Here is a 24,548-nt window from a genome sequence, read left to right as displayed (position 1 = left end):
TCATGTGAAATTTTGGTAGTTAACTGATCTTTATTACGGACATGAATGTAATGATCTGCGCCTGCAGTACATTCAGCATTTCACTGGCATTTGGGAATTCTTCCTTAAACCACATTTCGTCATCCACATGTTTTTTTTTTTTTTTCTCGGTTAGAGCAATCAAGTCAAGTGCTGTTAAATGCATCCAACAATTTTAATCATGCCCGTGCTCCTTCACCGCAACAAATCTTCAAATGCTAGTGTACCTAATGGAATATCACAGCCAAATATCCCCCCGTTCTAAAAATGTCCAACATATAATTAAGATTCTTTTTTTTTTCAAAATTTTAATCTTTTCCACATGGTGTTCTCAATATAAAATCCTATTTATTTATTTTTTCAGGGTAACAAAAATTGGTTTTCAGTATATCAAATAAGTCCAGCGGCCAATTCTTGATCTTTGGATTATTTGGGAAAAAGATTTACATAAAGTCGTTTCAAAGTCTTATTAAACCATTTGAAATCCAGTAACACCAACTAAATATGGTCAATGTAACTGACCCAAATACATATGTACACAATTCAGCTCCGTTAAGCTGACTAGAATCTGTCATCCTAAAAAATAACCATATTTAGAAAACGAAACAGCTGTACAGTGTTTGAGAGGTGGAGGTAAAACGGTCGCTGAGCGTTCAGTGTCCCGTGTAGAAAAACGGTAATCCAGATCAGGCAGGAGAGTGACTCGAGTCCGGCAGAACACTTCAGAACCAGAACTCTGGGTCATCGAGGAAATCTAATTAAGTCTCTTCAGGAACAAAAAAAAAAGAGGGAAAACTAGCTTTCATTTCCCTCCACAACTTTGCCACTTTCCCCCTTTCTTTTCTCTCTCTAAAAAAAAAAGGGGGCTCACTTTTAAAAATGTGACGAACATCTAACTATTTTGTTAAAATCTGCAAGTCCATATATTTTTTTTTCCTTAAACTCAGCACACTATTAAAACAGAGAGATTGTGAAAATGGAGGGCATTTTAAAAAAATCAGATCACAAGACTTGGAACCTCCAGGACGCTTGGTCTTTGTAGTCCAAACAGTCTGTAGTGTTGAAGTTGAGCTTCCAGGAGGAGGCCGTTTGCTCCTTGTAATCCAGGCAGTCAGAAGAATTGAAGGCCAGGCCAGTGCCACTGTAGGCCTGGTGATGATGGTGGTGGTGATGTCCTGAGGACTGACTGATGTGGTGGTGGGGGTGCGTGGGCATGGACGACGCCGTCATGGGGCTGAGCTGATGAGGGTGGTGGTGAGAGTGCATGGGGGCCAGATAGGAGCCACAGTCCACACCGCTGAAGTAAGAACCAGAAGGAGTCGGGTAGCCCTGGCTGTAGCCGGTGGTCTGGTTGTAGGGCATGGGGTAGGAGGAGCTGGCCGTGCCTGAGACGGAGCGCTGCATGCAGGAGGCGTTTGAGGGAGCGACGGGCTCCGGCAGGGAGACAGACGGGGGAGCGGAGCCTGGAGAAATGGCAGGGCTCCAGATTGAGGAGACAGTACTGATAGAGGTAGAGGTGCTACTGATGCCTGTGTTATTGGTTGAGGAAGAGGAGGAGGAGGAAGAGCCAGCGCTGGAGACGGCAGGAGGGGTGAACTGGCCGCTGCTCTCCGAGCCCGTGCTCTCCCGGGTGGGTGAAGATTTCTTCTTTGCGGGCCGAGCTTTAGTGTTGCTGCCACTCTGCTGCTGCTGACGACATTTAGCACGACGGTTCTTAAACCACACCTGCAGGACAGAGAGAGGAAACAAACACTTAAAATACGCTTTGAAATTCCGGACGAACAACAGCTTAAAAAAAAAGAAATAGACAAAAATACGATAGCACAGAGTCCATTACACCCAGTACACAAACACACATGCACACAGAGCTCCATTAAATGATTATGGAGACCTTCCGTGCATGTCTGAAGGACATGTTGGAGAGCCATTGTGCAATATTAGAGTGGAAAATAGCTAGTTATTAGCAGTTCCTGGCTTTAATTTGCATGCAGGGCCTTTCTGCTTTACTGTGTGGATCTAATTTCAGTGCTTGTAGACGGCTGGGTGATAGCAGCCTATTGAGTTTCTCCGCAGAGATGGTAATTCAATAGTGGAAGGAGGGTCTGACCGTGTAAAGCGTTTTGTTTCATGTGCTTATTAAGAGCAAATAAAATTGCTTGGGAAATTGACAGAAGGTTGCTCCTTTAGGCCTCAGATCACTTCAGAAAAAGCATTATTTGCATGAAAAATCCACAGTAGTAGACTGTGGGAATTTTACATTTCCTCATCTCTGATATTTACATCAACTTCAAGGTAGAGTAAGCCTTTTATTCACGGTGATCAGTTCCTTATATTATATTATATTATATTATATTATATTATATTATAGGTCTAAATTAGCCACCATTTCTTCAATGCTTTTAAATCAGTTCAGTATGCACAAACAAATGCACTGAACACTACTTTGGTTTGGAGAGTACAAATTATTCTAGCATAATAATTACATTCTCTCATGCTCCATAATTAAAAATGGGTCATAAAAAATAAAAAAGACACAGGAGCAGAAATCACCTGGCACTTAACCCTAGTTATGGCTGTACAACTAGGCTGACAATCAAAATGTTAAAACACACCCACGAGTCTATAAAAATAATTGCAAAAACTGTAATAATAATTATTACAAACTACTACGAACTTTTATGAAAATCAGTAGGGGGAGCAGCTGAGCATAACGGACATTAACGAATATTTTTGGAAAGTTGTCACAGGCTAAATGGTTATTTAGAAAAAATGCCCATTTTGAATTTTTATTTTCAAACATTCAGTGGTTACATGTAGGCTACCTGAACTCTGGACTCGGGAAGGTTGATCTTCAGTGCCACCTCCTCTCTCATAAATATGTCCGGGTAACGAGTTTTGGCAAAGAGCGCCTCGAGAATATCAAGCTGTGAGCGCGTGAATGTCGTTCTTTCCCGCCTCTGCTTTCTGGGCGTTGCTGCAAATAATAATAAGAAGCAAAAATGTCATAAGAGTATTTACAATAGCAATATTACGCTTTATAGAAAGAGTGGAAATGTGTATGAAAAAAATTTGTTTAGATGTGAAATAGCAAATAGCTTCAGGACATTTTAAAGTAGGCCTACTATTTTCGGAAATAAAAAATAATTGTTTTACCTCAAAGCGGTTTTAAAATTATAGCGGTCTAATTTACAGAGGCTTTGTGGATTATCTTTTAAAAACATGTTGCAACGACGATGCAATGAGCTTGTTAGGCCCAATAAGTTATATTTAAACATCGAGAGAGAGAAAAAAATAAATAAAATAAAAATCACACAATATGTCAAGACTAATTTTTCCCTTAACTGAAGTGCCTGAAAGAATTTAACAACTTTTTAAAAAGCCCGCGTATAACGCGGTGTTAAACAGTTTATAATGCACGTAAAACGTGTTATGCACGTACCTGGGTATCCGACCGACGGGTGCAGTAGGTCCATGGCTGCGCCGCTCAGCCCCAGGCCGTTCATGGCGTAGGGGGGCTGTTTGAGGTATGACATCATGCTAGAGGCAGTCACGGGTCCCCCCAGATCTTGCCAATAGTTCGATTTCCCCCGATGTTGCAGTTTGACGAAGGACGGACCCAATTTAAGTTACTGAAATGCGATTGCAAGAATACAAATAATATTATTAGCTGATATGCTTAACCACAGGAAAAGAAAATACGCAAAATGCCAAGTGAATTAAATACAAATCGAGAAAATAAGTTGGGTGGTTGCATCGCCTGAAAAATTATTAGAGACGAGGAAGTATAAATAAGTGACAAACAAATTGCTTGGTTTAAAATACTAAGAATTTCTATATTATCCTACCTTTTTCGATGATAATAATAATGATAATAATAATAATAATAAGCCTAATAATAATAATAATAATAATAATGACGACGAATCTTGTTTCTCTTTTGTAATAACAATAATAATAGCCTAATAATAATACGAAGAAGAAGAAGAAGGGCACAATGGTGAAAACTGCATACCAGCATGCCTTACGCGAATTAAAAGTATATTATTGTATTCCTAATTATTTCTATAACTGTGCATGTCCATAATTTTATATTTGTAATCGTATTTCAGATACAATTCAAAGTTTGAATATTCCCCACTTTCTTACATTTCCTATATATAAACATATTTAAAATATTTTGCAAACATTAGCTACATTTATTTTACATTAACATTTTAAATCGGTGCTTTAAAAATAAAAACCAAAGACCAATTCTGTGCGGTTTCAAAGTACTTCTCAAAAGAATTACAAAACTTGCAGGCCTAATAAACGGTCTCCAGGGTCACTGAATTTAGCTCTGTGTAAAAATGTAATTGAAATAATCTAATTTATTGTTTACAGTAATGTTCAACAAAGCTATTTTAAATTATTAACATCTTAGAACAGATAGCAGCCTATAGGGTAATATTGAGAGTTTGGCTACTTCTAGAATAATTTATAACTAGGCTATATATTATTATTATTACACACACGAATAAAAAAAGAAAAGAAAAAAAGTAAAGAAAATACGTTAATCTTTATTAACGCTTTGTATTAGTTTTGTTGGTCATTCAATTTTTAACCAAATTTAGGAGCTGACTGGTTACCTAGGGGAAATTAATGTGGATGGGCCCCGTGCTGAGAGAACCGAACCGCTTAGAGTTCTGTGTATTCCAATCTATTCCTTGCTTATTCTTTACTATGTAAAGACTGGTTAGAAAGAACACATCTACGTGCAAATTAACTCAATTACAATGCAGATTAGACCTCTGGGGAAACACCTTCATTTCTTTGCCTTATCACCAAAATAAATTAACAAAAACCAAAACACGCCTCTCCAATTACTTTCCAAGTGAGCTGGTTTACACTGCGGTGATGAGTTGATCTGTGCAAAACTACTCGCGTTCGTTTCAAACATACGGTCGCTATTTTTAGATTTATTTCATTTTTAAACATTTACTAAGCGATTATGACAATTAACATGCGGTTTACTGCGTGACTTAAAAACAATACTGACGTCGGTACAGAGAATAGGATGAAACAAAAATAGCCTAATAATAAAAACTTTTTAGCACACTCCTATCAAGAAGACCAAATTTAACATAGAAAAACAAATGTTTTGCTAATATTAAAACAATTTAACACTGAAACTCGTAATAGTTCCGTTTGGTGAAAGCGTTGAACGTTAACAATAAAATTAGAAGAAGAAAAAAAAAACTCTAAATTATAATAAGCAATTTTTTTTTTTACCTTTTTTCAGAACCCTCCGTCCTTCTCCTCTTCTGATTTTTTTTTTCTTTGCAGTCTGAACAGACGATAAAAAAATATCCACCAATGCAATAGTTCAGGAAGGCAAACCGACCGAGGAACCTCACCAAATAGATGTCGTCTAAAACTCTCCTCAAAGCTGCAGATATGCAGCAATGTTTATATGGCGCACGTGTCTGGCCTTTAGCTGGACTTCTTGTAGTCTATTCAGAGTGTGTTCCCGGGGTTTAAAACCAAATACATTAAACTCATTTGCTTTGGCTTTCTCGTTCGTGTCTGTCACTAGTTTAAGGTGATTGCTAATGTAGACGGATGGAGATTGATCACCTTCTCCTAACCCTGCCTCTCTAAGAGCGTAGGACACCTGCAGATCCGCCCACTCCAGCCAATCGCTGCGCATTCTCTGCTTGATTGACAACTGTACCAGCCAGTCTATGGGTAGAACATCCTTGAAGCCCCACCCCGCACTGACTAAAGACATCAAGAACATGCACCGTACAAATAAATCTTTAGAATTTCAAGAAGACCTAAAATATAAAGAAAAGTGTAGACAGTACAGATTTAATATTTCCTAAATTTGAAGACAGTTGGAAAATATATTACAATCTAAGCTTCACATACAAAAGTCGTTTTAAAAGGCTATAAATAGGCTTTAAAAATATTTAAACCATTTAAATTATGAATATTTTACTGAAAGACTTTAGAATTGCGATGTAGACCGAGGCATTTAATTAAGTCCTGTCAAATCTAAACAAAATAGGCTTATTCACTAAATGCTTATTTACTATTACGACCGTTTTGGATCTTGAAATGTATTTTATTGAGAGGTAGGCTATAGCCTAACTCTAGAAAAAAAACGGACACATTATCGCATTTAAATAGTAATAATAATTTGCCTAATCTAAAGGCAAAATTTATCAACGTGGACTGAACAGAGTAATATAATTAAAGCCATCCAAAATCTAAGCAGTAAAGGACATCAAGGCCTTTTCTGAAATGTCTGACATCACGCAAAGAAAGAAGAAGAAGAAAAAAAACACACCACAAATTCACAAAGTAGGCTACCGTTTGATACAGAATATGATTCCCTTAAGTGATCGATTCATGTAGTCCATCGATTTGAAGCGGTGTAAAAATGCAGCAAAAAAGTTTAATTTATCCACTTTATCTATTTTCATTTTTATTGTTACCCCGCCTCATGAATATTAATGAGTGGCTAATCCCCACTTAGAATTACATTTCAGAATAGTGTGCGTAAAGTTTAATAGGCAGACGGAGAGGAAACGTGAAAGGGAGTGAAGAAAAACTCGGCCCTTCCAGAAAAGAAACGAAATCAGCACATAGAGAGAGTCTGAGCCTCAGAGAATCAAAGAAAGCACCTTTCAAGCCTCACTTTCCCAAAGAAATGCCAATAAAATACGGTAACAGAATATCACGGAGGGCGCGGTGTTTCCTTAACTGTTTCTGAAAGGCTCAGAAGATCTTAATAAGGCTTCGCTCGGTCCTTTTGTTGATCTCACAAAATCAACTCATTCTAATTGAGGCCGGAGCTGAAAGCGACCTAATGTTCAAAGCAAGTGACCGCCGGAGGAACGAAATTACATTTTTACTATATGGGGCATCCAATCAAAGACCGGGCGGCTTTACACGTTCTTCTATAGATCAACAAAGTCATCGACAAAAGTATTCTTGGGAGTAACAGAGATGCTGCTGTTAGCCGTCAATAGACGCGGAAAAACTAAAGGGAAAGTTATTGGATACTGCTTAGAAGTACGGTGACAGGGAATGCGCATATTAAATGTTTATACCGCCTGTTTAAAGCACAAGTGTTGGCCCCAGGCTCCCAAAAAGGCAGATTCCACCTGCCCTTAAACTATTTCCACGGATAATAACAACAATAAAATGTGATCCTCAAACAAGCAGACAATAGAAATATACAGCTCCTGCATTTTGTCCGTTTGCTAGTTTATTCTCTCGGCCCTGATGTTGCTAAGACCCCGTGATAAACCCAGAACGAGTATCAAGTTATCAGGTTGCAAGAAGCTTTTGTAATAAGAGTATTTTGTCTAATCCCAAATTGCAGTCGAATTTTCTAAATGCTGAGCTCGTAAATCTCGGGATTAGAGGAGGCGAGAAGAGGAGGGGGAAAAGTTTGGTTTCTTTAGCCGGCAGGATGGGAGAGGGTCGGCGATGTTGTCGGTCCTTATTAAAACGATGATGCATAAAATACGATATTGAAGCTCGTACAGAAGGCTCGGTACCGATTCCCCCGGTGTATTTTAGGACAAGGAAAGGATTTTCGGCGGTCGAAGGGCTTCGTGAAGTCCAACAGCTCAACACCTGAAGTCAGGCCGTGGACTTCAAAGCAGCTGGATCCACAGAACGCGCGCTGGGACTCGCGCTGAGATGCTCCGCTTTTCGTCACGCCGTTTTGGAGGTTTTTGCCTCTATAAGAATATCTATTTTTAAAAGCTTTTTCAAATTCGTTTTTTTTTCACTAAACGTACACTGTTGGTTTGAGCCTGAAAACAATAGTTGGCAAGATGGACAACAATCAGGTAAGGGAATTAATTGTGCATTTTAACAATGCCACTGCATGCGAATGTGTGAACTAGAACGACCCCAGATGACATTTCATTTTGTTTTAATCTTTAAATTTGTTTGTGTGAAATGCAGAGAAAATGTCAGAGGTATCTAAACTTTCTGATAGTAGCTGAAACAGAACATAATACAAGAAAGCACAAATGCAACACATATTTTCATCATGAAATAGAATTTATATAGCCTATTTATTCATTTATTTTTTACAAAAAAACAACAACAAAAAAAAAGTTTAAGCGCTTTGAACAGATACTCATAAAAAGTGCAATAAAAACAGTTTCTTTAAACGTAGCCTATTCCAAAAGTAAAATATTAATATTCCATCCCACGTTTTACTGGGACAAATCAGATGTATAGAAACACATCTTGTATTAAATTAGGCATCTGAATGGACTGCAAAACAGTTCAAAGCGGTCATTTAGATATGAACACCACGCTACCGTCTCATCGGGATTACACGGACCTCGCCACAGGTCTAATGCATAAAATTATGACATGCGTTTGAAGCGACTCACAGGCTCAAACTCTTCGATTAGTAAAGGCAACAAACAAACGTCCTTTCCGTCGCCGTGTAATGGTTTGTGAGCGCCAATAAGTGTCTCCTATTCAGAAGATTACAGTCATCTGTGATAACTGCAAAATAATAAAAACAAAACGTCCGGGGGGAGGGGGGAACGGAGGTACAGTCGGACCCAACCATCAGCAAATTAATGTAGAAGTATTAGAAGGACTAAGGGAGGACGTCAGCTGTCAAAACTTATTTTGCTCGTTAAATGGAGGATGCGAGGCTGCGGTGATGGCTGTTTGGCTGAGAATGAAGTGTCTGAGGGAAAACAGATGCTTTGGACAGAGGGATTCTGCCTTAATCTCCCTCTGAGGAACGACCTCAAACAAAACAAAACGCAAACATTCATTTAGAAACAACCGTAAAACGCAAGGGAATTTTCACAGACCCTCTTGAGTGCCTGTAAATTGTTTTATTAATTGAAAAAAAAAAAAAAAAGTCTGTAGTGTTTCGTCATAGTGCGACTTCATAAGGTTTTATTTAAAGAAACGATTGTCTGAAACGTCAGTCCAGTCAGAACTCCAGAAAAACATTCATTCAGGAGATTATTAAAGCAGTGGGACAAAAATAATATAGACAGGAAAATGTATGTAGTAATAACCGGAAAAATATGCAATTATTCAGACAATTTAAATAAAAACGAACAGAATGAAATAGCCTAAATGCGTTAAAAAAATTTAATTCTAAGTTCACATTCAGTATCAGCTGAATAAAGATGGCACACAACATTTGCTGTATAGGAACACAAGGCCAAATCCATTAGTAACACCCAAAACCACACGAACTGTTTGATTCGAGTATGAAATCATTTGGATTTTATTGAACAGTGATATTTATAGTACAGTGGAATAAATAAACCGGTGATGCTCATACAATAAAGACGTGAAACTGAAATATGCGAACAAGAAAAGCCTCCCTTCTAACTATACAATAAATATTAAAGTCCTTGAGCAAATGTACAGGATTGTGAAGATGGTTACTTTAAAAACGTCTCAAACAGTAATAAAAGCAAACAGTAATAAATTACACTGATCGTGACTGCTTCTGAAAATAAAGTTTTTTTGTTTTTTTTCAAGCTTTTTTTAAGCCTCCAACAGTGAAATGAAATGTACAACATGACCGTTTATTTTTTATATGCACTCGCAGTATTTCACTCTTCTCACTAAAGCAAGCTCTAAAATGTTTGGTAAACATATTAAACATTAAAAAAAAAGAAAAAAAAAAAAGAAGATTTTTTAAATGCAACAAGTCCCCCTTCTCAAATATTCTACACTTAGAAAGTTGAGTAATTAAAACATTTCAGGTCTTGTTAGAGAAGAACATGTTGATAGATTTTCTTCAAACTGAAATGTGATATGATTTTGAAACCCAATCCTATTCACAAACAAAAAATGTCCCAGGTTAAATGCTGTACCGAAACTTCGAGTAATAATTTCCTGCAAGAAAGAGAAACACATTCGGAAGGCTGTGAATGCCTTAGCGTTCAGATTAATCTGTATTATAATGGATTTTACCATTTAGTCAAAGTTTTCGAAATTGTACAGCTTTGCATCTCCTCAAATATTAGTTCCTTAAGTACCTTGTTTGTGAAATCCAACAAACCAAACCTAATAATAATAATAATAATAATAATAATAATAAAGTTTTTGTGTTCGTGTATGTGAAATAATAAATCTCAGGTATTAATAAAACAGGATGCATCTCAGGGCATTCAGCAGTTCTTAAGCCCTTAGTGATAACAAAAAGATCTATATATGAAGATTTAAAACAACCATAATAAGGTGTATGCTGTGGTCTCTATGACACTAATGCATTTCAAGACTTTGTAGTGTACATGTCATCTTGCTCCTTTTTTGCTTGGGAAATGACCGTCACTGAAGAACACACTTCTCCTCTTTCTTTGCCATCTTGCCTTTGTTCTGTTCCAGGGTTCTCTCCAGGTGCTCGTCTTCCTCCTCAGCCCTGCCGACACACACACAGGACACACAGGATCAAAGGTCATGGACAGGGACACAGGAGAATGCCACCTGCACCTCCACCACCTATGACCTGTACTTCAGAGTCATTTTGGCTCTTTAAATATTCACTCTGCCTGACTCCATCCCCCCACAAAACACCTAAACACACTTGGTGGCAAAGAGAACACGGGTGACTGCAAACTTTGGCCTTTAAAACCCCACGCTATAGGGCCTGGAGGAATAATCCTGGCTCCGACAATCCCACAATGCCTTGCGGCCGGAGGACTTACTCTTTCTCCTGGGCGTCCAGGTCTCGGACCAGCGCATCGCGTTTGTTGACCAGTATGACCAGCTCATCCAGCAGCAGCTGCTCTCGGCGCTTTTGCGCCTCTGTCTTCTGCCAGTCTGGAAGGCGGAAAAGAAACATGGAAGAAAGTTAGAGAAAAAGCTCAGGCTGATCATTAATCGCCTTAGAGCACCTTCCAACATAATCCAGGAAACAAGACTTAAGGGGATAGTTCATCCAAAAACGACAGTTCTTTCATCATTTACTCACCCTCATGTCATTCCAAACTATCAATATACGAAATTTAAAAAATATCAGTTTTTTTTTTTTTTGTTCATACAATGAAACCCATTGGGCTCCAAAGTTGTTTTAGACACTACTGACTTTCAAAATTTTTCAAAGTCATACGGGTTTGGAAATGATGACAGAATGTCATTTTTGGTTGAATTATCCCTTTAAAAGACATAAATGTCATATATTGGCTTTTAGTAAGAAAGACATCACTGTCCCGTGATAAAACATTCGGAAAATGTAGCCCGTACTGTTGTGGAGTTCTTGTAAAGTTGTACCAGGGTACCCACAGGTCCCTGTATGGAGAGCAGCCACACGGTGGAATTCAGACAGAAAGGATCTGATAACGCGAGTGAATGCGAGGACAGTACATTGAGTACACCACCTGCTTTCAGACGCATCAAATCGACTCCCAAAGACGCCATTTCTAAGACCGAATTGCAAAAAATCTGACCATAAATATATTAGAATTCAACACAGAGTTCCTGTAATCTGGAAAAAAAAAGCACTTAATTTTTTTTACTCCATATGTGGTTTTTGAAAACAAATGACATAAATTGAATGTTTAAAAGGTGTGTGGCTATAGCGAAGGGCTCTGTGAGGTGACTTGCTCCTGTCCCACTGCCAACAACGGGTCTGAAATATCAGCCAGGCAGACGAGATCAGGCCTTACTGATACCAGTGCAGATTAGGGCCCTGCTCACAGCCAAGGGGAAGTTATCTTACCGGGCCTATTCTTCAGCCCGATGTAAGAACAGGCTGTACCAGTGTCTTTACACTGCTTTATTAGCGCTCCCTCATGCACACAGACTCATAAAACGCACACAAAAATCAAATTCTCTTATTATAGACAGACTGATTCTGGCCCCCCAAAAAAAGACAAATGCACATTCAAACTTCTGAAAAGTCTATCCTTAAAATAAGTGTACTTCATTAAAAATAAATATTTCTGCTGTGGTTGTGTGAAATTGCAGTGTGTGCTGAGAGTGCCGTTGGTCCCAAAAGGCCTGCTCCTTGCTCTCGTTTAACCTCTGCGCCTTTGAAGTGAAGCGCAGTGGCAAAATGAACACAGTTCCAATATTTGAAAGTTATTTGGCCCCCAGCAGCTAAATGAAAGTCTTTGGTGTTCTGACATTAGGCTTCAGAGAGGCTAATGCTAAATATTTGAGAGGATTTGTCTCTGCTTTAACGAATTTGCAGAATTTGAACAAAAGCTGCAGGAAAGAAAATGAAAAAGGGGGATGCTGTTCTTTAAAAAGCGAAAAACAAACAAATATGGAGTTTAATTTTCTGTTCTGCTAGCAATGCAACACGGGCCGGTCGTTTCCCGTGCGCCCAACAGTGCTGACTGCATTTAACATCCTACAGGCCGGACTGTTTATCCTGCATCACTCTCCATACGTTCTCTGTCTTTCACGACCCTCCTCTTTAATTCGCTCTGTCGTTTCTGCTACCCCTCCGTCAAAAACGACAATGCCTGCTTCACAAAGACCTGCCTGGAGGGAAGGCTACGACCAACAAAAACTTCTCCTGCATGTCCCAAAGAGGTAGAGAGAGAGAGAAAAAGCCCCTCGACTCTTTACCTCCTCCTCCTGTTCCCCTTCAGCATTCTCAGCCAAAAAGCCACAGATCCTCCCCTGCACCTCCGGCAGAGGCCGCATGCAGCTGTCAATCAAGCGGGAGCGGCACCGCCCCCCTCATTAAGAAGGTAAACAATGAATATGGATGCAGAGGGACACGGCAGAGTAAACGAGTGATCGCGACTCGCCAAAAACACTAACGGAAGCTGCTGCCTCCTTCTCTCTTTTCCTCGAAGAGGAGATGGATGAAGACTATTTGGAGGTGGTGGGGGGGTTCAATCCTTTTTGGATTACTCCCCTCTTTCTCTCTCTCTCATCGCCCTGGGCAATCACGTTAAAACTCACATGGTTGGTGCTTATTCAGATAACCCTAACAATGCACACCAATGGTAACCATGTGAGCACTCACAACCCACAGAAGAATGCGCTGGTTCAAATCCCCATGACCCTCCTCCACAGCAAAATTTATTCAAGAGTGCAACCTGCTCGGCAGCTTCAGGAAGCACAGAGCTTCTTCTGAGAGTTCTGCTGAAAGATCACTAAACACAAACTTCACACACACGCTCTACTTGCTTTAGCGAACGGACACACGAAGCAAACTTTTGGACCGAATGGAGGGTTTTTTTTTGGTTAGAACTTTTTTTTTTTTTGGAGGAAATGAGAGGAAATAAGTAGTGTTGGAGGAATCCAGGGAAAAATGCATGATCTTATTACAGCAGATTTGGGCGAGCGCTGGGCAGGCTGGGAGCTCCGGCGTAAGATGGAGCTGGAGAGAGGCCAGCTGGGAATGAGACAAAGACCAACATGGAAAACCATGACAAGGAGGATGACGGGACAACAGTCCCAGGACTCTTACCACGCTATTCCCAAACCACATCTCCCATCTGCTTTATCAGATACAAATAAAGTGACAAACCAAATACACAATGTCTTTGAATAAACATTTGAATCCCTAATCTGCATCTTGTTTTTGTCCATGCATATGAGTGATGTAACTAATTTGGGTTTTGAGAAATGGGAAAAAAAAGGTTAAAATGCTAAGGAAAACCAACCTGTAAATCATTTCAGTAAAATTTTACGGGACATTTTCTGTGATATCAACTACTGCCTACTACAGAATATTATCACTTAAATTAAAGATTCTGGTGTCATTTCTAAATGCACAAAGCACAGCCGACTACACAAATACAAACCTCTATTAGGTGCAGTTATATAAAAGTGGACATTGAGAGTCAAATGCAGAAAGCGACGGCTAAATGGAAATGAACACAGATTTCAGTGAATAGTGTAGAATGAGAAAGTGTCGTCTCGCCTTATCTCCAGTTCCAGTCAACTAGCAATCTTGAAAGAGTTTGCAACATCATCAAAGCCGGCCATTTGATAGGATTCTCACACTGCACCCAATCAATCTGAGGAATACGGCAGCCCAGACATGTAACAAAGCTCAAATAGATTTACAAATGGGGTTGTAGGGGGATAAGCCCTTGCACAGGATTACATATTGATTTTAAACATATAAAAAAGCTTATCATATAAAACCGTAACAACAAAACTGGGGGACCTATGCAGAAATCCCTCGGCAAAAAGGAGCGTCCACTTTCAAATATAACGCCCCGGAGTGCACCGCATTTGAGGAAAGAAAGAAATAGGGAGAGGGGAGGGGGAAAAAAGACGAATTTGAGAGAAAGCGTGTGTGCATGGCAGGCAGATAAAAAGGGCAAAAAGGATCAATTTAGAGGCAGAGAAATAGGAGTCATGGCATATTGTGGAAGGCCTCGCCACTTTTCTTTGCCTCCCCACAGCGGAGCGTAGACTGAAGGGGTTATCGTTTAGCTGACATTAACACTCACCCTGTTTGCTCTACACCTTTAACCGAATCCTTCCCGTCTTTTCAACCTGCCTTTATAATTTCTGAAATATTTCCTTTCCCTTTCTGGTGTCCACAGGCTTCAGGTCTAATAGTGTGTAATGCAACAGGCAACAAGTGTAATTTAAGTCAGTGAGTAATGATATCTGAAGTATTAATATTTATTTTTAAAAAAATTGAAAAAGAGCAAACCGATCCAACTGACAAAGGTTGTTCCATATGGCATGCTAGTCAGGAATGGGCTAATTCAGATTTGAATAACTGGCTCCCTTTCAAAATTCGAAAGTGTGACAAGTGTGAAGCAAAAATGGAATCTAAATTTGAATGACGGGAAGATCAATTTACTGATCTATCTATCTATCTGTCTGTCTGTCAAAATAAAGAAATAAATGAAACAAGGCTTTGCTGAACTAACATTCAAAGTTTGTCTTCGTAAGCTTTGCCTTTCTAGTTAAAATTTGTTTTATTTATTCCAATTTATTTTAATTGTACTTTATATTCAAATGTGAATGCAAAATTCAATTCTGCATCCTGTTTACTACCTCAATTGCTGTCAACAAAACAAAACATTGAGGACACTTAGAATGAGACATCAAATAGTTCTTGACATTTTGTTAAAAAAAACATGTAAAATGCTCTAAATGCTACTCAAACATGACATCTATACGAGGCTTCAATATTACTCATCTCCAGGTCACATTGACTGTAGATTCTCCTCTGCACAGTCGTGGGGTCGAGGAGGGTGAGTATTTTTCTCTATCAGCGAGAGAGTGTGCGCTGATACGAGAGGAAGTGTGCGCGTGTGTGCCCGTCTGAACGCCTCAGCCGCTACACTTCCAATGTCATCAGCTGACCAAGCAAATCAGCAATTACCTGTCTGCATTGGCTGGGCGCGAAAGCCCGTCGGGGCTCCAAATAAGAAACTGATGCACGAACCTCCTCACCAGCAGCTCAGAACTATCTCTGACTCGCTTCAGAAACACCCTGACTCTGAATGCCAAGTGCTGAGCCTCATGGGAGAAAGAGAGAGAGAGGGAGCAAGGCAGATAAAGTGAGAGAGAGAGAAAATAACTGCGAGTGATAATTCAACAGGTAGCAGTGTGTGGACTGATAGGGTTGTTACAAGCAGCAGGGACTGAATTACCACTGCCGTGGACGGACCCTGTCACCCTTGCACATCCAGACCAATATTTGGAACTCACTCCATGTTCGCTGATAAGTGGACACAAGGCTGAGGCACTTCAACATCTGAACGTTATTAGCTTAAATTCCAGCTATCGGGCTCAGCATTTAGCGTTCAGTGTCACAGTGGTTCTCAGCATGGAGGAATCTTTCAGAAACAAGACAGAAGCATGTCAAAATATTGAGATGAACCGTGTTGATCTGCCTCGGCGAAGCCCTGGAGGTGAGAAAGCGTGTGGCGAATACGGGGAGCTATGCTCTTCTGCTTGGCTATTCATGTCCACTGTCAACCTCTCCGAACTAATTAGAATTGATTTATGATGGATCAGCTAGCTTATCAGGTGCAGAAAGAAATTACCATGGCTAGCCAAGGGGTGAGAGGGTCACCATCGAATTGTAAAATCAATTTGCATTGATTGTAAAAGGTTCATTTTGCGAAAGAGGACACAGTCAAAGGGATTAAACTTAACCAGACAACTTTGATACCACACAATAGGCTTTATTTTTTTACTTTCCTTACCTGTCTGTATAACACGCACTCAAAAAGCTTATAAGTGAGTGTGTTCTTTGACGCCCCGAGGCACATCACAGAGATTTAATATTGACGTGGAAGTGACATCTGCACTATGGCTGTAATACCTGCGGTTTTGAGAGTAAATCGTATATATTGTGTCCCATCCCAGGGTGAATTTGTAAGATCTACATTAATAAAAGGAGCTAAAAGAATTGGCAGCGTTATCAAATCAGGGCTGGGTGGGCGGAGCCACATCTGAGGTGTCAAAGAGCAGGTTTAATTAAGCAGGAGAGGATCTTTGTCTTTCACAGAGCGCCTCTCAAATTCACCCCCAAATCCCTCTTTCACTCCCTCTTACCTTCAATCGCCAGCATTGCCCTTAATTCTCGGTTCAGCAGCTCAAAGCGTCTCTCCAGATCGTGTTCCTTCTCCCTGGGCAAGTTGTAAAAGTTCATCAATATGTTAATTACTAAATCATTAAACACTTAAAGAAACCTTTAATAAACATTGATTCGTGAACTCGCCAACACCTTCCCTACCTCACATTAATCTACTGCAAAAAAGCGATACACAAACAGGAACAGAGGGGGCCGAGAGCGGCGAAACGGCGGTGGGGGGGAAAAAGCGGGCGGTTGGAGTATCACACGGCAAATTAAATTTCGCCACTTTCAAATGTATTGGAAATGAGCTAACTCTGTCCCTAATAGAATTTGTCCTTCACAGCCTGTTCGGTGACTAAAAAGAAATGAAAGAAAGAGAAATTATCAAGGCACTTTTAATTGAGCACTTAAAAAGCCCTTTTCCAGTGATATAATGTGATTAGAATACTTCAATCTGTCATTTATGAGAGCTTTGAAACTCTGTCTCTTTCTTCTCCTCCTCTCTCTCTCGCTCTTTATGCAGAATGAACAGCCGCCCAGATTTCTGTACGTCTCACTCTCACTTTTAAAGAAAAGGATGAAAGGTTTAAAAAATGAACATTATCATCTTTTGAGGCAAAAAATAACTGCGAAAGTAGGGTAAATATGTGGGTTATTGTCATAATGGCTTCCTCTTTTAGCTGAATGAAGTCATTTTTTTCAATTCTTTTTTTTTCAATTCTTTTTTTTTGGTCGATCCAATTCTCATAATGGGTGGAATAATACAGTCTTTGAAATCACATTATTGCAGACGCGTCTGTTCTGATATGCCATTTTGTCCGCTTTACGGTGGAGGGCCACGGGGGGAGGGGTGGAAGTGAATGAGGGGCCCGACCTTCTGACTGGGCTCAGGTCTCCTGGGAAAATCATTTCAAGTGTGGGTCTCAACATATTATAGGTGTGTGTGCTCAGAGACCACCGCTTCCATTGGTAAGGGTTGGAGAAAGAGAGAAAGGGTAAACATGAACTCACAGCAGAGAGAGCTGGTTCTGTCGGCGGATCAGAGCGTTCTTCTTGTTGACCAACGTAAACCATTCCTGCATCATGGACTCTTCCTCTTCTTTATTATTGCCTGGAGACACACATACACAAAAAACATGAGCATGTAAAACCTTATTATAACATTATCGCCATATTAAAAATCACTGCTGTGGCGCAGGGGTTCGAAAACTAGGTCTGGGGACCCCCAGTGGGCGGCAAGTGGGTGCTAGAAGGCCTGCTTTAAAAAATTTAATTAAAACACAAATATCTTAAAACAAAGTAAATTATTTTAAAATAAAATATCTGAAAATATCTTTGAAAAAATTAAATTACAGAACTTAACATTTTACCATTTCATTCTGGTTTCTAAACACTGGTCAGAAATCAAAAAATTATTTTTGTTTAGTCATCAAAAATTCCCACTAATTACTGATATGCTAAATATTATCTTCAAATACCTAGCCAATAATTAGACAATTAGCCAAGTTCCTGCTAGTTGCAACAAATCTCCATTTTAAACCTCAATAAAACTAAAGTCTCACCCTGTTCTTTAAACAGACACTTTAACAGAGAGAAACACACACAGACTTTTGACCGACTTTCTCTGGCACGGATAAGTTAAGCACTTTTCTCACACCTCCAACGAGTATAAAGTGCATCAAATGAGATTATCTGACAGGCTTTTCTCAACAGCGCAGACTGACACGCACGTTAGGAAGCCATCCAGATGTGTGTTCACTACCTACATATTAGACACTTCACAAGGTACTGCCATTGTCAGTAAAACAGAGATGGCTCTGGATTAGAGCAGGATTAATGCAGGCTGGTTACTTTCCTCCGCTGACTGGGATTAAAGCCTCAACTCTGGTTCTTTGTGAAGCCTCAGAGCTTCAGATCCAATGTACATCCAAAAGCACATGTCCTGTGCCCGAGGCCTACATGTGCGGATGCCAAACTTACATAGTCGGAAACAACAGGTGGGGGCCCGCCCATTGCTCAAAGGCCGGATGTGTGACAGTTAAGAAACTCTATTACTCTTATAATTCTCATGGTAAAAATGAGCTATTAAAATTCAATGACTCATGAGTGAATGTAACTGCAATGTACATGCAATGTTTTTGTTTTGTTTTGTTCAAGGAATGAATACTTTTATTCAGCAAGGATGCAATAAATTGATCAAAATTGACAGCAAATACTTAAAAGTTACAAAACATCTATTTGAAATAAATGCTGTTCTTTTGAACTCTATATTCCAAGTATGAATCATGGTTTCCACAAAAACCATGCATTTAACATTGATAATAATGCTTGTGCACCAAACCAGCATATTAGTATGATTTCTGAAGGATCATGTGACACTGAGGACAGAAGTATCGCCTGCTGACAATTCAGCCTTATTACATCAAATAATAAATACATTTGAAAACATATTCAAATGCAAACCAGTTATTTTAAATTGTAATACTATTTCACAATACTAGTTTTTGTACTGTATTTTTGATCAGAGAAATACAGCCTTGGTGAGCATAAGAAACGTCTTTCAAAAACATTAAAAATTCTTGCCCACCCCAAACATTTGTTTTAGTAGTTTCATGGCAGAAAGTTAATTATGTCACGAGAGACAAGATTTCACATTTTGTTAGTTTTGTCTGACCAAATGATGCCATCCCAATTCAAAACTTTATTTGACCTCAGAAGGTATCAAAGGAAAGCAGACACTATAGGGTTTGGTACTTTGGGCCGTGGGGTAAACCAGTTAAGTGGGTTCAGGAAGAATGACTCCGATGTCAGTATTCTGAGCATTTTTGTGACACTAATTATGTCTTTGAAGAGGGATGAAAGAGTAGAAAAGATGAAAGATCCTTTAAGCTTATGTAATCACATCACCTACTCTATGCTCCTGTGATACCTGTCTGTTCCTGACAGCATCAACAACAGAATTAGCATCTGTACACAAACACGCTCGTGCTTTTTACAAATGTGAAGACTTGAAGATCAACTTTTGTAGATCTTAAGATGAGAATTACAGTGTCACACCATTATATAAAAATGTGCGTTTGAGTGATCTCGGATGCCCTTGATATGCAGACAACAGTCAAAGACAATTATACTTGATATTTACAGTCATATTATATTGTCAAAGGAGGTTATTAAACCAAAAATGTAATTCCTTCAGTCATGACTATATTTGATTATAGCAAGCGTTTTACTGCTTATTGCTATTTTTAGCAAAACATTATTAAATGGCATCTTTTGACTGGAAGATATACTATTCAATTAAAAAAAAATGGGTACAGTGAAATGAAATGGTGAACAGGTGTTTAATGTCATAGGTGCTACTATATTGTGGATTTGAGCACAACTAGAATGCCATACTGACCAATCAGAAGCCAGGACTGGATCTGTTTCAAAAACAAGCAGTATGACAGTGTGCGTCTGTCTGTGTGCACAGAGCCATTACGAGGACGAGGTGGGGGTGACAAAGGGCGGATCTTCAATAAGAGTCTGATGTGGGAACTTGCACCTCGGATCTTTTTTCCATCATGCTGTTGCTTGGCACCATGTGACTGTGACGCTGGTCATGTGAGAGAGACAAATCCGCTAGCCACAACAAAGCCAGCGGCAGCCCCCGGTGGGACGACGGCCCTGTCACTCACCCCCACCAAAACTCCCCGGCCCTCCACCAGGGGAGCCGCTCTCATGTCTGCCAGTGCCAGATGTGTGAAAATTTATATTTGACGACAACGCAGAGCAGAAGGGAGGGGAAAAAAGAGGGGGTCCAGGATTTAGGAATCAAGCCTGGATTATTGTAGTCAACTTTTAAATAGTGCAGCTCGGAAGGGATAAAGTGTGCAGTGACAGGTCATTGTAGCGACGCACAGTCAAATGAAACAAGCAAATAATAAATGGTAATATTAAGCTTGTGTGACATTGTAAGGGAATGACGGATTAGCAGCCGCATCCCGGAGGCCAATGCCTGAGCTTCAGCACTGACAGAGCCCTGACAGCATGAAAGAAGCCCTCGCTTCACCACTAAAACAAATAACACGCACTCTTCCATACACATTCTACAGTGCCAACACTTAAACTGTGACCTTTGCTGGGGACGACCCAAATAACCGATGGCCTGAAATTGCAAAAAGAACCAATTTAGATTTATCTGATTTAAGATCATATAAATCACCAGCGTTATTTTAGTATCAGTGAGATACTATTATGGTGTTTATTAATATTTTGAATTTTTGTTTTCCATCTTTATTTTAATTAGGTTTTATTTACTTTGTTGTGTGTTTTTTTTTTTGTCATTCTTAGTAGTTTTTTAATATGTCTATACCATTTTTATTCATTTTAGTTTTAATTTCAGTTTTAGTTTTAGATATTTTTTGTACATCAAGGTAAACTAAATTAAAATGAGAAATATTGCTGAAATCATGTTTTTATATTAAATTCTTTTATTTCAAGTATCAAAAATGTTTTTATAATGGTTTTAATTTTAGTTTCAGTTTCTTATAATAACTCTGAAGATCACAGTTAAAAATGCCACAACCTATACAATTTACACAGACAATTCAATCTACAATTTATAATAAATCTAAATATTTCTGTCTTGGATTTTTAACCCAAAAATATGGCATTTTGATGTCTGGCTGCATCTCTTTGGGTGGTTAAACACTTTTGTGTAAATATATATCTGTACTAAAGTAATAAAATATATTAAAATGGTGTTGTGTAGTTCTACATAATATAATATAACTAGAAAACATTTATATTACACAGAAATTAGCATTTGTAAAATACAAACAATAATTAAAATGTGCAAATAAAGAACACCTTTTAGATTATATAAACAACTGTAATCATTTATCTACATTTCATTGACTTTTTCTTTTTCTTTTTCTTCCGAGCACTGAATAAAATCTAACTATAAATGAATAGAACCTGCTTCTCTAACCTGGCTGATCTTTCCCAGTAGCATTCACTTTGGAATGAAGAAAGGTAGTACAAAACTCAAGACCGTCACACAAGCACGAGGGGGTCCAGGCTCATCTGGTAGGCCCGAGGGCCTGTGTCCATGGCGGGGTGATCTGGCCTCAATAGCCAAATCAGATTAAGATCGTCATCTCAGCCACTGTTGCATTCAAAACAGATAGCATTAATGAAATCCTCACACATTTCACAATCTGCCCCTCTTTCCTGCTAACCTTTACTGATTATTTACGGCTACAGCACACACACAGACAAAACAAACCGTAAGTCACCCAAATGTGAAGTTTCATTAATATTTTTAGGTTACATCAGTTATATGTATATGTGTATATGTATAGTATATACACACACCTGTTAAATTACAAATACACCCCAAACAGCTCCAGATGTGACTGTCGTGGTTCCAAAATATCAATTAAATATCTGAGCTGCTTTAGCAACTGTTATAAAACCCACACCTTGATATTTGCAAAACAGTGTACAAGATCTTTCCAAAAGTTGCCAGAATGCCTAAATAAGATTGTTTTCATTTTCAAGGCATGTAATTAGGCCAAACGCTGTGAATAGCAAATTAATTATGTGAATTGAAGGTTCTATTTTTTTTTTTTTTTTAAATTAGAACCTTATTTAGATATTTACAGAATGATAAAAAACAAAATAACTCTGAAGTAAACCTCCGCAACAGGGGGATTGTTTTGCTTGGCATTTTGTTTAATTACAAAATTCCCCTTCATTTGATTTAGATAAAAATCTTTCTAAAGCATTAAGAAACCAGAACAATTACAAATTAATCCTGAGTCCTGCTAAGAGCTGGGTGTCTTTACTGAAGAGAAAAAAAAACAGGCTGGGGGTGGAGAGAAGAGGCCATAAAGAAAAGAAAAAGAAAAGAAATATATTAAACCCTGTGATCACAGCAAGCTCTTCTCATTTCTTATCCACCCGTTTTCTGTTTAATCCAATACCCAGTAATCCAATTTGTCTATCGGAGTTTGAAGGGGAAGATCTCCACTCCTCTGCCACTCAGTCACTTTTTGAACATTTACGATTTATTTTAAGTGGGCTGACTCTCCTCACTCGTTCATTCTGTGCGTCTGACTGCCGTTTCCCTCTTTTTTTGTTGTCAGGAGTTAAAATGCATGAAAAAGAGAAGGAGAGACAAATAAAAAAATAAGCAAAAAAAAAAAAAAAAAAGGGAAAAGAACAAGATGAACAAGGTTTTGTGCGACTGAGAGGAAGCTCATTAAGGCCCAGTCAGGGAGTCTTTCTGAATATGCATGAAGGCAATAATCAGATCTTCACTCGTCACTGAAGGAGAGAGCGGTGAGTACAAAAGGATTGATTTAATTACTTTGAGTGGGTCTGCAATGTGGAGAAGTCTTGTTAGCGTGGGCTGAAAGGGCCGCGCTCGCCTTGCGCCGCTCTGATGGAAGGTAGTTTAGCTTGAGCCACAATACCTAATCTCAGGATAAAGCCCCAGCTATTGTGCTTTAAGACGCCTATCACTAGTTTCAAAATGGACCGAACACATTTTCTCTTGTTTAAGCCAACCTAGTTAACCGCTAACCTTTTCCCCTGTTCGCTATTTATCCGGGGATCGGCCTCTTTAGGTGACCAAGACACTGAAAAAGCAAAAAGAGGCATATAGAAAAGCTTGAAAGGTTAATTAATTTGACATTAAAATAAAATTTTATCACTTTAAAATATTATCACAATATCTAAAACAAAATAAAAAAGTCACATTAAATCTTTTAAGGAAACATTATCACTTATGATCATATGATCACAAACCAACATATTTACACTAATGGAACATGAGCAGCCAAAGCGCATTACAATTTAATTCCTGTCCCCGTCACTAGGTTTTCAATTGCCACCGGTATTATTGACCTTCAGTTGCTTGCTTTGCGGCTTATGAGGAGGGATTCATAAGCAGAGCGGCCTTACATCGAGGATAGAAGAACTGCAGGAGGAAAACAGGATCGCTTAAGTCGCCCTTAATGACAGAAAAGTCTTGCTATACATACACCGTTATCATACATCCTTTCATGTAATTGTTTGAACGTTCAGTGAGGGGCTGACAGAAGATAGGCTGTACCTTAATACTCGTCTCTCACCCGCCCCTCAGCGCCGTTAACACAAACAACTCCTCTGCAAACACTGCAGTCCCCCAGCTAATAGCAGACACCTCTCACTTTATGCCGAGTTTGGCAGGGGCAAAACAAACAAATGGCAGATAATAGATTTTTTCTTTTTTTCCCCCCCATATACACAAATTGGAATGTAGTTTTCTCCTTTTATGTAATATTTCAGCAACTCTACCACAAATATGGTTCTATTACTTTAAAGCATTTTTTGACATGGAGAGTAACAGCGGAGACTATATGAATTTTAGCCTGGCTGTCTGATTTAAGCACCGCGAGTCACAACTATGTCCATCTCTGTCCGCAGCCCCCTACTCTATTAAACTGTGTTTGTATTCCCCCCTTCTTTTTAATCAATAAACATTATCACAGACTGACAGACTATCAGCTAGTGTTGGCCGTTTCTTGCTCCTTAATCCCTGGGCCGCCTGTCCACTATCGCAGCTCCACGATGAGCGTAACAGCCAAGACAGCCAGTTTACATTACAAAACAACAATTATAGCCCTCTTCACAACAGCACTCGCAACAAATAATGATGCAAAATGACAGAAGGGTGGAAAACAGATGATAAAACAGTTTGAGTTTTTGTCTTCATATTTATGCATTTGGCAGATGCTTTTATGCAAAGCATTTTAAGTTCCTGGGAATGAAACCTAAGATTTTGCAATTGCTAGCACCATGCTTTACTCTTTGAGCTACAGGAACAATAAAAGATTTGATAAAAGTTTTTTTTTTTTTTTAAATACTGTATAGTCCAATCAATTGCACATTTGTTATATATAAGGTCAGGACATATCAAGCAAATGCACAGTAATTTGTTGGAATATATGCAACAAATAAACCTCTGAATTTAGAATAAGGACAGCAATAT

The 24,548-nt window shown here is 39.0% G+C and overlaps 2 protein-coding genes across 7 annotated transcripts in view; both read right to left on the bottom strand.

Annotated features, from left to right (window-relative positions):
* Window positions 1–885: 885 nt before the first annotated feature.
* On the bottom strand, window positions 886–5,693 carry otx1 (orthodenticle homeobox 1). Its single transcript, XM_058749373.1, has 4 exons — window positions 5,287–5,693; window positions 3,458–3,647; window positions 2,841–2,992; window positions 886–1,743 (listed from the first exon to the last, which is right to left on the bottom strand). The coding sequence occupies exons 2-4, from the start codon at window positions 3,552–3,554 to the stop codon at window positions 1,021–1,023; spliced, it is 972 nt and encodes a 323-aa protein (XP_058605356.1). The 5' UTR covers window positions 3,555–3,647; window positions 5,287–5,693; the 3' UTR covers window positions 886–1,020.
* A 3,577-nt stretch (window positions 5,694–9,270) lies between these two features.
* The window catches only part of ehbp1 (EH domain binding protein 1), a 142,556-nt gene continuing 127,278 nt past the window's right edge, over window positions 9,271–24,548 (bottom strand). For all 6 annotated transcript variants that reach the window (XM_058750157.1, XM_058750158.1, XM_058750160.1 and 3 more), the window contains 4 exons: window positions 17,540–17,639; window positions 16,507–16,580; window positions 10,719–10,833; window positions 9,271–10,432 (listed from right to left, as the gene is read on the bottom strand). In XM_058750157.1, the coding sequence (XP_058606140.1) occupies window positions 10,342–10,432; window positions 10,719–10,833; window positions 16,507–16,580; window positions 17,540–17,639 (380 nt within the window). In that variant the 3' untranslated portion in view covers window positions 9,271–10,341. The remainder of the gene's footprint in view (window positions 10,433–10,718; window positions 10,834–16,506; window positions 16,581–17,539; window positions 17,640–24,548) is intronic.

Source organism: Onychostoma macrolepis, chromosome 17, assembly GCF_012432095.1.
Source record: "Onychostoma macrolepis isolate SWU-2019 chromosome 17, ASM1243209v1, whole genome shotgun sequence".
In the NCBI taxonomy this organism is placed as follows: domain Eukaryota; kingdom Metazoa; phylum Chordata; class Actinopteri; order Cypriniformes; family Cyprinidae; genus Onychostoma; species Onychostoma macrolepis.
This window is presented reverse-complemented; position numbering and strand designations above follow the sequence as displayed.

Bases quoted from the DNA above. Each gene is read 5' to 3' on its own strand.
- otx1 (XM_058749373.1), bottom strand. From the start codon at position 3,554: ATGATGTCATACCTCAAACAGCCCCCCTACGCCATGAACGGCCTGGGG. The intron at 2,993-3,457 runs GTACGTGCATAA...TATTATTTGCAG, and splicing joins CCCGTCGGTCGGATACCCAG to CAACGCCCAGAAAGCAGAGG. The intron at 1,744-2,840 runs GTAGCCTACATG...TCTGTCCTGCAG, and splicing joins TTCCCGAGTCCAGAGTTCAG to GTGTGGTTTAAGAACCGTCG.